Source organism: Tachyglossus aculeatus, chromosome 9 (genome assembly GCF_015852505.1).
Source record: "Tachyglossus aculeatus isolate mTacAcu1 chromosome 9, mTacAcu1.pri, whole genome shotgun sequence".
Classification (NCBI taxonomy): Eukaryota; Metazoa; Chordata; class Mammalia; order Monotremata; family Tachyglossidae; genus Tachyglossus; species Tachyglossus aculeatus.
This window is the reverse complement of record NC_052074.1, coordinates 52,255,605-52,271,567: the sequence shown is the minus strand read 5'-3', so window position 1 is coordinate 52,271,567 and position 15,963 is coordinate 52,255,605. Positions and strand designations below refer to the sequence as shown.

Sequence of the window (15,963 nt, the reverse complement as noted above, 5' to 3'; positions counted from 1 at the left end):
CCTAAAGTCACACAGCAGACAAGTGACAGGACCAGGATTAGAAACCCAGGTTCTCTGACTTCCAGACGAGTGCTCTTTCCACTAGATCATGCTGCTGCTCTACTAAGTGGGAGTCACATGTCAAGAGTTTAGGAAAAGAGTTTACAAGAAGGAAAAAGAGAAGACCCATATCACAAAAGACTTGAGGCTGCTGTGTGTATGCGCTGCGTACCTCAGCTGCCTAAGGAAGGGGCTCCTGTAATGTGGCTACTGAAACTGCCTCTGAGATCGGTTACCACAATGAACAGTTCCATCAGGATGGTGTTAGAAGCTCATCCCCTAGACTGAAAGCTCTTTGTGGGCAGGGAACTGGTCTGCTTATTGTTGTATTGTACTCTCCCAAGTGCTTAATCCAGTGCTCCGCACACAGTATGCACTCAATAAATACAGTTGACTCTTGTCTGGCCAGTGACAGCTACTGCTGCATCCTGGCTCCAGATCATGCCCACATGTTCAGCTTCTGTGAGAGTTATCTATTCCCGTACATTTACACCAGCTCCATAGGTGTGGGACCACCTTCCACCTTCCTTTAAGAGGAGACTGACATGGATGTGACAGTTGAGTATCCTTCACGAGCCTGCCCCAATGGTGCCCCTAACCACACAGGCTCTAGTCATACTGATCCACCAACGATGTGCTTCCCCCAACCCCGCGATACCTATTTTTTTGCTCGGTGTTCTTGTGGAACCAAAAATGGTAATGGTTTGCTGTAGGAGACGCTGGGGAGATGGTGGGTTTGGGAATGGCATAGGACCCTTCTCCCTCCTGCCTTTTGGAGAAGATCCTGGACTGGATGAGAAGCCATCCCAGTCAAAGAAGATGATTCATGACACCTGGCAGTGGAGACCAGGGCCAGCAGTTCACCCTGGTGGGAAGGACACTGGCCAAATGGAGTCATTGCTTCTAACAGAGCAAGGGTGATGGAGTGAGCAAAAGGGAGAAGCGGTGAAATTAGAATGCTTTATATATTCTTTTCTAATTTCCCATACAGTACTGTATTTCAGCATTGAGAGCCCCTAAAAGCAAGGTTAGGGCATCAGAAAATGAGCCTTAAAGCTACGAATATATGCATATGGACTTGGGACAAAAGGTAGTTTTGGATAGGAGAGGGAACTCATTCCTTATTACCTATTGAAACATTATTTTGCAAATGTTCATTTCACTAATTACAAATTCACTTGGAAGCACATCTGTTGGCATCAGAGAGCTATTTATGAATTACTGTCTATTACAAGTATTTTTAAACAATTAGAAAATCACAGCATAGAATACTAGTCCCTCTAGAAGTTACAAAGCAGATATAAGATGCCACCCCCACCCTCAAGAAACTGACATTATGAAGGGGAAGGCAACATTCTTACAATGTTGAAAACAGTCATCAACTGCAGTCAGTCGTTTGTGTTGAGTCACAGAGACAAAAGTCATTCTGTGGGAAGGGGAACAGGACTACAGAAAAGCAGCAGAGCCAAGGCCTAGGAGTCAAAAGGACCTGAGTTCTAATCCCACCTCATCAATTGTCTGCTGTGTGACTTCGGGCAAGTCACTTCACTTCTCTGTGCTTCAGTTTCCTCATCTGTAAAATGGGGATTAAAACTCTGAGCATTACATGGGGCAGGGACTTAGTTCAATCTGATTAGCTTGTATCAACCCCAGCACTTAGGACAGTGCCTGGAACATGGTAAACGATTAACATATACCATAAAAAAATATAAAGAGGGCTCAAGTGTGTGGGGGTTAAACTTATCACCTGAGAAAATTCTTAAAAAAAAGTTGCAAGGTCTTATGGGGTTGTTTCCTATTCTTTTAATGGTCTCCCCCTAGATTTGTGGAGCCATGTTCCCAAAGGCTGGGAGTTTCCAAACACACCATACTCTGCTCAGTGGTCTTGGGAGGGTGGGTCCCAAGTGGTTGGAGGGAGAGGGCTAATCGGGACAGTCATCTCACATGCCCCAGGCTGAGAAAACCATTGATGACTGGCACTGCCCTCTGCTCATTCTGTCGGTAAAAGTCTTTCACAATGGAGACTGGGCCTGGCAGATGGATAGCCTGCCCCAATGTAAATCTAAGATGGGAAAAGACAAGGCTCAGAATTTCATTGGCGCATCAATCAAAAGAATGGAATATTTGCTCCCCTTACTTCTCCACCCCCAAATAATCCATTAGGATGAGAGAGATTGGGACCGAAGTTTCCAGCCTTGTAGTCTATTCCAGACACTGAAAGCTAAGCTAACGTTATTGACAATAAGGCCACGACCTCATTTGAGGGTGCCCAATGCCCAAACCACAGAGGATGGCAAAGACATGAACTTCTACAGCGGTGGTTACTAGAGAGGCTATTTAAATAAACAGGAAACCCCAATGTTAAAATTAATAAATGAACACCCCACCACTTGAGAATTAACAAGAGTGATAAGCTTTGAAATTTTTCCAGAAAGTCTGAAGAGGTAATTCATCTGTATTTCCAATAGCCAAAATTCAACTACAGTGACGATGAACTTCTAACTGCGGAGGTGTTGAATTCCGGGAAAAACTTTGACTGTTCCCTAAGTATAAGTCAATCAATGTAGGCATGAGAGAGTAAACTAAGAGGAAATCATGGAAATGTCATGTGATGCAACAACTAAACAGGAAGTTAATGAAAAAATCAAAACTACTAATTAGGAAGGGCTGGACTGTTTGGTTGGAGAATTTTAAGAATAAGAAGTTCACCACAGCTCAAGGAGCTACTGCAAGATGTATCATGGGAACAGTGCATGAGCAGAGGTAATGTCTGGCTTTATGACACCTGGAAATATCTTCCTTTCCAAAAATAGCCTGCTGACCTACTTCCTAAATACGAGTGCATTTTGGTAGAGAAGATTTAGTCTCATTGAAAGAAAAATGAACTCACATTGGCTGAAGACTAGCAGCACTGTTAGAAACTGTCCAAAGTGTGACAAGACACATGTATTCTGAGCTCTCTGATCATGAATCAGGTACTCTAAACTTTCAAGTTGAAGTTTGAGTTATATTGATTATAAGAAATTTGGTTCCCAGTCATATAGATTAGATTCAGATGGTTTCTAGGATCCATTTTTCAATTGTTGGTCATTTTCTAGCATGCAATATGAAAATGGAAGACCATGTCATACCATTCAACTGGAATAGGGATGGTCAAATTTGGAGCCATACTTATAGATGACAGAACACTGGATAGAGGCTTGCTTAGAGTACTTTGGTTTTATTTGAGGTTGATTTACAAAGCAGAAAACCAAATAAGAAGAGCCTCATTTTTAATATGATAAGGATGGGTAGAACATCAGTAACCGTTGGCTCTATGTCAGCTCTAAAGCACAGTTTCATAAATTGTTATGCAATTTTTTCTGGACTTTAAATGCTGGTATACAAATGGAGTTCAGTACAAGTAAATGCAAGTCGATATAACAGGTGAAAGAGCAACTTACTTTGACAGACAGGCCCACTGACAGTAAAATCCAAATTACTGAATATGTAGTGCTGCCACGACCTAAAAATACGTGACTTCACGTAGTTGTGAGAGATTAGCACATATAGACACAGTATCTCACTGCAAGCCAAAAGATCAAGGCAATTAATGCATTTGCAATACTAGCTCTGACATATTGACTTGGTATTATAAAATCACACAATGCACCAAGTCTGCAGTTGAGAGGAGCACACTCCCATAGATGAAGAAGGTGGTGGGAATAAATTAATTTAAGCTGCCAATTGTAGTCATCGCAAATGAAGATACTTCAGACTGCAACTGGTTGAAATCATTATAGCATGGAAATATTCACGTGCATAAAACTGTACCAGAGTTGTCACCTTCCTTGTCTATTTAATGTCCAAGGCAGATGAACTGAAGCAGGCCCGATATGCAAAGGACCATAGAGTAGGAGGCTCCATGGAGCCCATTATGGCAATAGCAACTGGAATTGTATTCTTAGAGGATTCTTACACTGAAATTTGGGATGTGTTGCTCAAGAAGGGGGTGAGGTTGACTAGGAATAGGGATAGGAATAGGAAATGGGGTTCATGCTTCACCTCTATATGACCCTCACCTCGTTTTCCAATACCTATTTGGAGCCTGGCCTAAACTCTACCTTCCCTGGCAATCTCTGTCAGTGTCTGATCTGATTAACTTGTATCCACCAGAACCCGACAACTTAGTAAGAACTTAACAAATATTATTATTATTATTATGAAAATTATCACAGGTCATGGTGGGTGGACCACACAAGCCCCTTCTCCCCTCACATCCCATTTCCGTTCCATGTGATGGTCCAGATCTCATAAATATCTGGTGTCCTGGGATCTTTCAGAATTGAATATATGTTAAAATGATCTGCCGCCTTCAGTGTCTCATTATTGGTAAACACCATGGATGTTACTGTTCCAAAATTCAAACTTCAGACGTCCCAACTCCCCCTTTTGTGCCTCTTCCCTCCTGGCCCTTCCAAAACAAATTCCATATTAGTTTATTTTTACGATCGGCCTGAATGAAAGTTTGGAATTGATACCAGAAATTATGTACTTTGGAATTGTTTAATTATTCTTTTTTAACAAACATGTTACCAATGCTAAATTGCAGCACTCTGATAATATCTGAAACCTATTTAGTTTCTTCACAAAAGATAAATGGTGGGAGTGTATTTTCTTAGAGTATTTATACTTCATATTTCTGCCAGAGTTGGAAATCATGTTAATAATGCAATTTCTCACATGAGATATTAACATTTTAATGACTATGAAGAACACAAATTTATAAATATTTCCCAAATTGTGACACTGTCATGGCACAGGTGATGCCCAAATCATTAAGCCTATTTAATCATCTGAAGAAGAAACATTTGAAAGCTTTTTTTTCCCTCCCCACAACTGACACACATCCTCTTCCTATTCAGAGATTTGGTGAGATAAATATGTCCACTCCATGGTCATTAACGGAAATGCTGACGAATTATTAAATGCATTGTTCCAAAATCCTCATATTATTCTACACACAAAAAATGACTTAAAAAATTAGTTGGCTCCAGAATACAAAATATAGTATCTCTACATTTCAGACCCAGTTTCTGAAACTTTTATCCGTTTTGAGCCTCAAAATAATGCAAATTTGCATTATTTTAAAATCAAATTAACTTTTTTTCCTGAACTGTGTTTGTTAGAAACTGAGCCAAACAGTGCTCTGCACACAGTAAGCGTTCAATAAATGTGATTGAATGAATGAATAAATATTGTATTATCAGTTCTATCTTCTTGCAGAAAACTCAACCACACATTCCACATTAGCTCACGTCTTCTGAACATGGTTCTAAACCAAGAAATGAGATGAAAGTGATATGCTAACCTTCAGAGTTGTGGCTGTGAGCATTTTCAGGCGACGTCTTGTCAAAAGATGTTTTCCCACCTTTCATGACTGAATCCTTCACAGTACTGACGGAATGGCTCCCAGGCTGATTCTTAAATGTTGGTGAATGCGAACTTCGCTCAATTTCCACTTCCTGTTAGAAGACATTAAGGGGATGTGTGTTAAAAGCTATCAGTAGGAAACAGATGTGGTTTTCTGGGAGTTGAGAAGGCAAGAGAGAGAAGGTGAGAGGGAGTTTTTTTATTACAGAGTGATGTTTTCCAATATGCTTCAGGGTACATTTCTGAAATTCTGTAGAGTTGCTATGTATTTCTTCTACTTAATTTGCATTTCAACTAAGAGCAATAAGAGTCATCATCTAAGAATTTTGATGGCTGTTCTTTTATGTGGTAGTGGTGGTGCTTTGTTCCCAAAAAGAGAAAGTGAAAATAATAGTAATGATAAAACAAAATTGATGCTAATGAATGCAGCTTACTGAGACCGAGAAGTATGGGGAGAGTGAAGTTCTGAAAATAGGTCTGTATGACTGTCATTTGTGGAGGACAGAAGGAATGAGATCTTTTAATATTCCCCCTGCCCTTTGATGAATTTTACATGCATCACCAGAAGTTGCAAGAAAAAAACACTGCAGCTACGATACAGCAGGGTGTATTATTAAACTCATTTTAAAAACGACTTCCAAAGCAGACACAAATATTTTCAGCCCAGTGAGGCAGTTGTCAAAGAGGTAAAATAAATCCAAAGGCTGTTCAACACCTAATACGTTATTCAGCCCAAAGCAGCAGAACAAACCGAGCCCAGAGTATTTAAACAAATAAATGAGTCAAGACGATTATAAGCTATTACTATTTTGCTTGCTAAGTTAGGGAAGTGGGCTAAAAGTTCTCTTTAGCTGCTTGGCACATAAAGCGTCAATATTTTTTAAACAACTGCAATGCAGTGATGTGACATTCCCTTTTCACATTTCACGCATCTTAAATAAACTGTAGCAAATGTGACTCAAAAATGAAGGATAGTAGTTCGGAGCACTGGAAACACATGACAATAGATAACTTTTCTCCATTTACACCTGCCATTCAAAAGGTCAAATCTATTTAGTTAAATAATAGCCCTTTGGCATATTTTCTGAAGAACACAGTAATTAGAGAAAGTATTATTAAACACTTCCACAGAGTTAGGAAATCTTTGCAGGTGCTCAATCACCTTATATTTAAACGAATAAAATAGTTCCATTGTTTACAATTTCTTTATTATGATGATCATTATTTGAGATTCAGTACTTAAACAGGACTGATGTAGGAGAAAAATATGCCTCTATCGTCACAGAGCAGATATTCTGAAGAATCAGTGGAAAACATACATTGATACCAGGAAGATCTACTTAAAGCAAGAAAATTACTTCATCATCAATCGTATTTATTGAGCGCTTACTGTGTGCAGAGCACTGTACTAAGTGCTTGGGAAGTACAAATTGGCAACATATAGAGACAGTGAACTCCAACTTAAGCAAGATGCACATTCTTTCTTGGGAAACAGCATGGCCTACCAGAAAGAACACGGGCCCGAGAATCAGAGGATGTGGGTCCTAAACCCGGCTCTGCCACATGTCTGCTGTGTGACCTTGGGAGAGTCACTTAATGTCTCTGTGTTTCAGTTACCTCATCTGTAAAATGGGATTGAGACTGTGAGCCCCATGTGTGACAGGGACTGTGTTCAACCTGATTATCTTGTATCTACCCTAGTGCTTAGCACACAGTAAGTTCTTAACAAATACCAGTTATTATTATTCTTTCTTCCTTTCGTTGATTATTAAATATGATGGTATTAAATATTAAATATGATGGTATTTGTGCCTAAACAGAAGATTAGAAAGATGGAATGTACCCTTTTATTAACCCAACATATGATATTAATCAGTGAACAGCATTTAGTGCTAAATTTATTTATCTTGACTGTGTTATGAATATATCTTTGTCTCTTCCATAAACTGTAAGCTCCTTGTGGACAGCAGGGAACACATAACTTCTTTATTCTATACTTCCCAAATATCTAAATATAGTGCACTACATCAAGTGAATGCCCAATAAATGCTGCTGTTCCTATTGCAACTGAGTCCCTATGGTGTGCTGAGCACTGTACTAACATTTTGGGAGAGTATAATCGAGTTAGAAGAGATGACCTCTGACTCAAGAAGCACACCATCAGTGGGAGAGACAGTCACAAAATAATCAACACCAAGAACCATGGTTTGCAAATGAGTAATTGCTTAAACACTAGAGCATGTAAAGTTAGCAATGGCAGAGGATACTTCCCCAAAATTAGGATCAGTGTCCAGAAGGGGAACCATCAGGTAGCTCTTCTTAACATCCTGCTGCCACAGAAAAATCTAGGTTGGATGGAACATTCGTCTGACTTGGATAGTGCTGCCTCCAGTCCCTTCTCCCCACTTAATGCTCTTAGATTGTAAGCCTCCAGAGGGACAGGGACCAGTGAACTTCTTCATGTTCTATCTGCTAGTCTGAGTCCACACTTTACTACATCGCCCAGATCATTTTCCCCAAATCTCAATATGCACCCCTCTCTCTGCTCCTCGCAAATCTCCAAGCATTATCAATCAATCAATCAATCGTATTTATTGAGCGCTTACTATGTGCAGAGCACTGTACTAAGCACTTGGGAAGTACAAATTGGCAACATATAGAGACAGTCCCTACCCAACAGTGGGCTCACAGTCTAAAAGGGGGAGACAGAGAACAAAACCAAACATACTAACAAAATAAGATAAATAGAATAGATATGTACAAGTAAAATAAATAAATAAATAAATAGAGTAATAAATATGTACAAACATAGATACATATATCCCCACCCCCTCCACATCCAGAAGAAATCACTGGCCCTTGACTTTAAGACACTCAATCTATTCTCTCCCTCCTACATCTCTACTCTCTTTTCCCACTACCCGCCCTCAGTCCTCACTCTTTGTCCTTCACAAGCTAACCAACTTACTGTGTCTTGTTCTCCTCACACCCATCACCAAGCATGGCACAGTGGATCGACCACGGGTCTTGGAGTCAGAAGGTCATTAGTTCTAAGCTTGGCTTCACCACTTGTCTGATCTCCCATCCTTGTGTCTCTCTCCACTTCAATCCATACTTCATGCTGCTGCCCGGATTATCTTTGTCCAGAAATGCTCTGGACATATTACTCCCCTCCTCAAAAACCTCCAATGGCTACCGATCAATCTGCGCATCAGGCAGAAACTCCTCACCCTGGGCTTCAAGGCTCTCCATCACCTCGCCCCCTCCTACCTCACCTCCCTTCTCTCCTTCTACTGTCCAGCCCGCACCCTCCGCTCCTCCACCACTAATCTCCTCACTGTACCTCGCTCTCGCCTGTCCCGCCATCGACCCCCGGCCCACGTCATCCCCCGGGCCTGGAATGCCCTCCCTCTGCCCATCCGCCAAGCTAGCTCTCTTCCTCCCTTCAAGGCCCTGCTGAGAGCTCACCTCCTCCAGGAGGCCTTCCCAGACTGAGCCCCTTCTTTCCTCTCCCCCTCGTCCCCCTCTCCATCCCCCCGTCTTACCTCCTTCCCTTCCCCACAGCACCTGTATATATGTATATATGGTTGTACATATTTAGTACTCTATTTATTCATTTATTTATTTATTTTACTTGTACATTTCTATCCTACTTATTTTATTTTGTTGGTATGTTTGGTTCTGTTCTCTGTCTCCCCCTTTTAGACTGTGAGCCCACTGTTGGGTAGGGACTGTCTCTATGTGATGCCAATTTGTACTTCCCAAGCGCTTAGTACAGTGCTCTGCACATAGTAAGCGCTCAATAAATACGATTGATTGATTGATTGATTGTCTGCTGTGTGACCTTGGGCAAGTCACTTCACTTCACTGCGCCTCAGTTACCTCATCTGTAAAATGAGGTCAATCTGTAAAATTTTGAGACTGTGAGCCCCATGTGGGACAGCGACTGTGTCCAACCTGATTTGCTTGTATCCATCTCAGTGCTTAGTGCAGTGCCTGGCACAGAGTAAGCGCTTAACAAATACCACTATTATTATCATTATTATTATTGTTATGACTTTCCCATTGCCTGGAACTACCTCCCATTTCAAATCTGACAGACTACAACGCTCCCTATGTTCAAATTCCCTGTGAAATCACATTGCCTCCTGGAGGCCTCTGATTTTTTGATTACCCCGGGACTATTCCCTCAATGGTAACTTCTGTGACTAACAACCTTCTATCCTGAAAATGGACAACTCTTCCACGCCCTATAACATACATCTATATCTTCCTCTCCTTCCTCTTGTGCACTTAATCATTTTAGACTTGGTTTTCCGTACTCGACTGTAAGCTCTTTGAGGACAAGGGACTACAAATTGAATATAAATCAACAATGTAATATTGTTATTGAAAATGCCAGTGAGATGCTGGAATGAACCAACGGAAGGTAAACATGCCAGCGGCAAGCACAGAGCCTGCAGCTGCCATCTGGGAGGCCACCTTTTCCCGAATTTCTTTGCCCTCCAATCCAACAAACATCATAGGTATGGATATGTGGATTATAAGAAAGCCACAGAGATGTGAAGTGTTTTGTATCCTTTGGGAAAGAAGGAAACCACCTGATAGGCATGCCTCCTAAATGCTTTTTAGAAGCACTCCCTGATTTCATTTAACTCTTATCTCTTTGCATGTCTGGAGTCATTTGGCACTTGATAGGGTTTTGATGCTGGGTGTTTGATGAGATTGTGCTTCAAAGCAATTGGACCTGTTCAGATGAATTGATGCACTGGATTGTGGTATCTCAAGTTGATGCACCTTGTTTTCCCTAGTCTGCATAGGAACTATTTTCCTTGAATTCACTCTGCTCCTACAGCATTTCAGACCAGGGAAAGTCGAACCCAAATTCCACCAGAGATTCAAGTCTTTACTGCTTTGTGCTCTTATTTGCACCCTGACATCACATTAGGCTGTTCACTTCCTACATTAAACATAAAAGAAATACTTTTCTAGCCTTTTAAGTAAAGAATAAAATCCTGCAATTAGCCTCAGCCTCTTTCATTTTCCCAAATAGGGCCCTAAAGTATTTTACTGTTATCTATATCCACTTTTAAAAGAATTCTAATGAAAGGAAAAGTTCTATTAAAATATTTTAACCAGTTTCAATTGACCCTATTACTGGCAATGGGAAATCCCTAATGGCTAAATCTTTTAAAGTTAATCTGTTTTAACACATTTTAAAACTGATGTGCCATTGGAGATTTAGGTATGATCATGCAAAAGATTTGAAAAATTCATTTTTGATATTATTTTCCTTTAGTTTTCTGTAAATGATGTACCAATAACACCCTCTAGAGTAACGCGAATTCAGTTGAAATGCAAGATACAGGATTTATTTCCCTTGGGTCACAAAGAGAAAGATAAACTATTGTGCCACAAAGCTACAGTAATAATAGTAAAAGACCCAATAATAATAACTGTGGGATTTGGTAGGCACTTACTATGTGCCAAGCACTGTACCAAGCGCTGGAGTAGGTGCAATATAATCAGATAAGACCCAGTCTTTGACCCACATGGGGCTCACAGTCTAAATAGGAAGGGGAACAGATTTGAATCCCCACTTTAAAGTTGAGGACACTGAAACACAGAGAACTTAAATGACCTGCTCAAGGTCATGGAGCAAGCAATTGGTATAGGTGGAATTAGAACCCAGGTCTTTGGCTTCAAGACTTGTGTGCTTTCCCATAGTTCACAAATTGTTCAGGTCCAGTGGAAATGTCTTTCAAGCATTTAAAATTTGGGCTTGATTAGGGAATGGTGGATTTGCACTCTCTCTCTAATTTAAGCTAAGTTGGGGCAGAGATATCTGTGCAATGATATTACTTAATATTTATCATGGGCTCAAGGTGCTTTATAGATGCGTGTGAACATCCTGTGGAGTACAGTTTGTATTCACAACATTTCTTTCTATAAAAATGTTCCTGCTACTATCTACTTCTGGGTGCAGTCTGGCTGTGAGATGTGGCTAAGAGAGACTAAGATTTCCCATTTCTTTGACAACAGGGAATTGGGGAAGGCTGTGTTGAGTCATTTACACTTTCATGCTCAGCCCCCTTTTGCAGCCACAAGCCAACATTGCCAGGCAGCTGGCTAGGGTGAAGAGTGCAGCCTTAGGCCGTGAAAATCAGTATTTCGGTGATATTCAGCACACTTATGGAACATTTTTGACCAAAAGGGACAGCTAGAGGGGCATACTCCGATAACCAATTGTCACCAATACACTTTGGAGGTGTTTGGACAGCAGAGAGAAAGGGAAGGACCAGAGGATAAAGAGATGTGAGCCAGCCAGAGTGAGTGGGTGAGGTAGGAGTTTGAGTGAGAGTTAGAGGACTCTGAGTAACTTAGAGAGGTGAGGAGAGGCATGAATCTAGATGTAAGACTTATTCATGTCACATCTCCTCCAAGAAGCCTGCCCTGATTAAGCCTTTTTTCCCCAACTTCTACTCTCTCTGCATCGCCTATGCTTGAGGATCTGGATCCTTTAAGCACTTGATATTCAACCCCCCCTTTAGTACATATCCATAATTCATTTATTTATATTAATGTCTGTCTCTCTCTCGACTGTAAGCTCCCTATGGGCAGGGAACTTGTCTACCAACTCTGTTGTATTGCACTCTTCCAAACTCCTTACCCTGCACACAGTAAGGGCTCAATGAATACCACTGATGGATACTGAACGATTGACAGGGACCTGGAGGCTGTGGGTGTCTGGAAGAGGGATGTAATGAAACCAAGGAGGGTGTGGAAAGAAATGGACCCCAAAGACACAGGTGGATGCTATCAGGGTTGGGGGAGACTTTGTGGGTCCAGAAACAGTGTAGGGAAATGGGTGGAAAGGGCAGAGAACTTTCAATGAATCACAACTGGGAAAAAAGATGCCAGAGATCCAAAAGAGTGGAGTATAAACAGGCAGAGAGAGAAGGAAAGAGTTTCTGCTAACTCTGTTGTACTCTTGCTCAGTACATAGAAACACACTCAGTAAATACCACTGACTGAAAGAAAGTCCAGATCTCAGTACTCTACTGCTTTTTTTTTTTGGGGGGGGGGGGGGGTGTCGGTTCCTGCCAGTATCTTTCTAGCTGAACTTCAATTGCTTTAAGTGCCTTATTATAAGAAATTATTGTAACATTTATGTGTTCCATGGATGCACTTCTTGATCTGACTCCAGTGGAAGGCAGTCACCTGGTCACTGTGCATTGTTAGAGAATTTAGTCTTAAGAGAAACACACACCAGTAGGGCTTCTGACTGACATTTAAGGAAGTAGAATTCTTTGGAGCTGATCAGATTTATCTTTAGCTGTTGTTTTTTCTGGACATCTAAGGAAGTTTTATGGAAAATCATTTTTGTTTAATTCAAGAGAGTGAACTAATAACAGGACCCTTGAACCACAGGGAGTAAAAAGGAGGGTACATTATGTACAACAATCTCAGGAGGACAAAAGGTGTCAAGAGATTTCCTATTTGGAGGAAAGACAAAATACTTTTTAATATCCTTGCACATTTATGTCACTTTGAGATTAGTTAAAATTCTGTGACTATTTTGTACAAAACCCATTTAAAAGGTCCAATCAGTACAAGTACTAAATCTTCCACCCTGGATACTAGGGATTTGTCAGACGTTATTATTACTGACCTGGGTGAAGCAAACTTCAGTGTGAAACTGGATAATGATGATGGAGTCCCCCTTTAATGACGGTGGATGAAATAATGGTCCTTCATGAATACTTTAGGACCAAGAACCCGAACATAAATATTGACCACTGGCACTCCCTTATTCTTGCCAGCTGAGTTCCCACTGATAGGTCTAATCACAACAGGAAAATGGAAGCCCAAAATGGAGGTACCCAACTATCCTCTTCTCCCTATCCAGGCAAAATTCCTCCAGGCATTTCTAGCTCCTGGGTAGTGTAAGGAGATACAGTGACTGTGCCGACCAAAGAGAACAGCCAAAAGAAAGCCAAAATACTTAATACTAGCTAAAAATGCAAAGGCTTTGCTAGAAATAAAAAGAAAACTAACCATAATTTCTTAATCTTGATTAATGTATTGGATTTGCTGAAAAGAATTAAAGGAAGCCAGAATAAAGTGTTGTTCCCTGAATGAAAGATGAATGACCCTTAGAAGAATGGGAACAATTACAGTTCAAAGAAAAACTTTCCAAGGTCAACAACATGTAATGTCACGCAGCAGGCAAGTGGCATAGCTGGGAATAGAACCTAGATGGTCTGAATCCCAGGCCCATGCTCCTTCCACTGGGCCATGCTGCTATCCAGAAGCATCATCTTCTTGCAGGACAGATATGTGTGACAACTCCATCAGCCGCAGTGTTTTTTGAACTTTTTCGTAACCATTTTAAGATACTTCATAACAATTTATAATAATATAATTTTTTATGCTTTAATAAAAGACAATCAGATAATCACCTTACAGTTAGTTAACCTGGAGAAGCTGATGACACTGGTTATGCCTGTTCGCTGACTTGCTGTTTGCTAAATTTCGAGAAGCAATGTTGACTCCCTAAATCACTGGGGGGGGGGGTTTGTTTATTTTTTAATGATATTTAATGAGCTCTTACTATGTGCCAGGCACTTTGCTAACTGCAGGGGTAGATATAAGCCAATCAGTTGGAGAGAGCTCACATCCCATATGGGGCTCACAGTTTTAATCCCCACTTTACTGTTGAAGGAACTGAGGCTCAGAGAAATTAAGTGATTTGCCAAGTTCACACAGCTGACAAGTGGAGAATCCAGGATCAGAACCCAGGCCCGCTGAATCCCAAGCTTGTGTTCTTTCCACTAGGCCATGCTAATTCTCTGGACTGGTCTCGGTTAATTGAATACTATTTTCCTAAGGAAATTTAAGGAACAGAGAATGCTCTTCAAACGTGAGAGCAATCAGAAAACAGAGACTACCCACTCAGAGAATAGGGTTGACTGTAGGTCTTCTCTCAATCAATCAATCAATCAATCAATCGTATTTATTGAGTGCTTACTATGTGCAGAGCACTGTACTAAGCGCTTGGGAAGTACAAATTGGCATCACATAGAGACAGTCCCTACCCAACAGTGGGCTCACAGTACCAACAAAATAAAATAAGTAGGATAGAAATGTACAAGTAAAATAAATAGAGTAATAAATATGTACAACCATATATACATATATACAGGTGCTGTGGGGAAGGGAAGGTAAGGGAAGGGAAGGAGGTAAGACGGGGGGATGGAGAGGGGGACGAGGGGGAGAGGAAAGAAGGGGCTCAGTCTGGGAAGGCCTCCTGGAGGAGGTGAGCTCTCAGCAGGGCCTTGAAGGGAGGAAGAGAGCTAGCTTGGCGGAGGGGCAGAGGGAGGGCATTCCAGGCCCGGGGGATGACGTGGGCCGGGGGTCGATGGCGGGACAGGCGAGAGCGAGGTACAGTGAGGAGATTAGTGGTGGAGGAGCGGAGGGTGCGGGCTGGGCAGTAGAAGGAGAGAAGGGAGGTGAGGTAGGAGGGGGCGAGGGGATGGACAGCCTTGAAGCCCAGGGTGAGGAGTTTCTGCCTGATGCGCAGATTGATCGGTAGCCATTGGAGGTTTTTGAGGAGGGGAGTAATATGTCCAGAGCGTTTCTGGACAAAGATAATCCAGGCAGCAGCATGAAGTATGGATTGAAGTGGAGAGAGACACGAGGATGGGAGATCAGAGAGAAGGCTAGTGCAGTAGTCCAGACGGGATAGGATGAGAGCTTGAATTAGCAGGGTAGCGGTTTGGATGGAGAGGAAAGGGCGGATCTTGGCAATGTTGCGGAGCTGAGACCGGCAGGTTTTGGTGACGGCTTGGATGTGAGGGGTGAATGAGAGAGCGGAGTCGAGGATGACACCAAGGTTGCGGGCTTGTGAGACGGGAAGGATGGTAGTGCCATCTCTCGAGAGAACCATTCCATTTTCCTGGATAGATTTTGGAATAGTGGACCTATCAATTCAGATAACACAGCTGGGGATTCTCAATCAGGTTAAGATGAACTCTCTGATCCTCTGAAAAGTGTTCTACTATGTAGTATTAATAAGTAAAATCCTTTCTTTGCAATCGAATAAAAAGGAGTTAATTTGGTCAGTTATTATAGGCAACTGTCAAAGAGAAAAGGTTATATCTCTGTTATTTAGGGGAACTGATTTTAAGTGTAACACTCAAGTTAAGGAATTTTTTTTAATAATAAAAATCCCAGTAGCTAAATACAAGCTGAATGTCAAGAAACTGTATTGGAACCAAAAACTTGCAGTGCTAAAAATCATCTCCAGGCAAAAGGCTGTTTAGAAATAACAAATCAGATGAATAGGTATGAAATAGAAAAGTCATCAGGAAGTCATATGAAGCCTAGTTTCTTGGTAATAGATCTGGTGGGTCCTGAAGATTGCTATCCCACTGAAGGTAATCGAAGATTAAAGGGGAAATATTTTAATCTTTGAGTCCTTCGAAGGAATGGCATCAATACTTATTATAA

The 15,963-nt window shown here is 41.3% G+C and overlaps 1 protein-coding gene across 1 annotated transcript in view; it reads right to left on the bottom strand.

The window, feature by feature from the left end:
• XIRP2 (xin actin binding repeat containing 2) overlaps nucleotides 1–5,464 on the bottom strand; it is a 76,004-nt gene extending 70,540 nt beyond the window's left edge. Inside the window, exon 1 of the mRNA XM_038751778.1 lies at nucleotides 5,390–5,464. Within this exon, the coding sequence (XP_038607706.1) occupies nucleotides 5,390–5,456 (67 nt within the window). The 5' untranslated portion in view covers nucleotides 5,457–5,464. The remainder of the gene's footprint in view (nucleotides 1–5,389) is intronic.
• Between the last annotated feature and the right edge of the window lie 10,499 nt (nucleotides 5,465–15,963).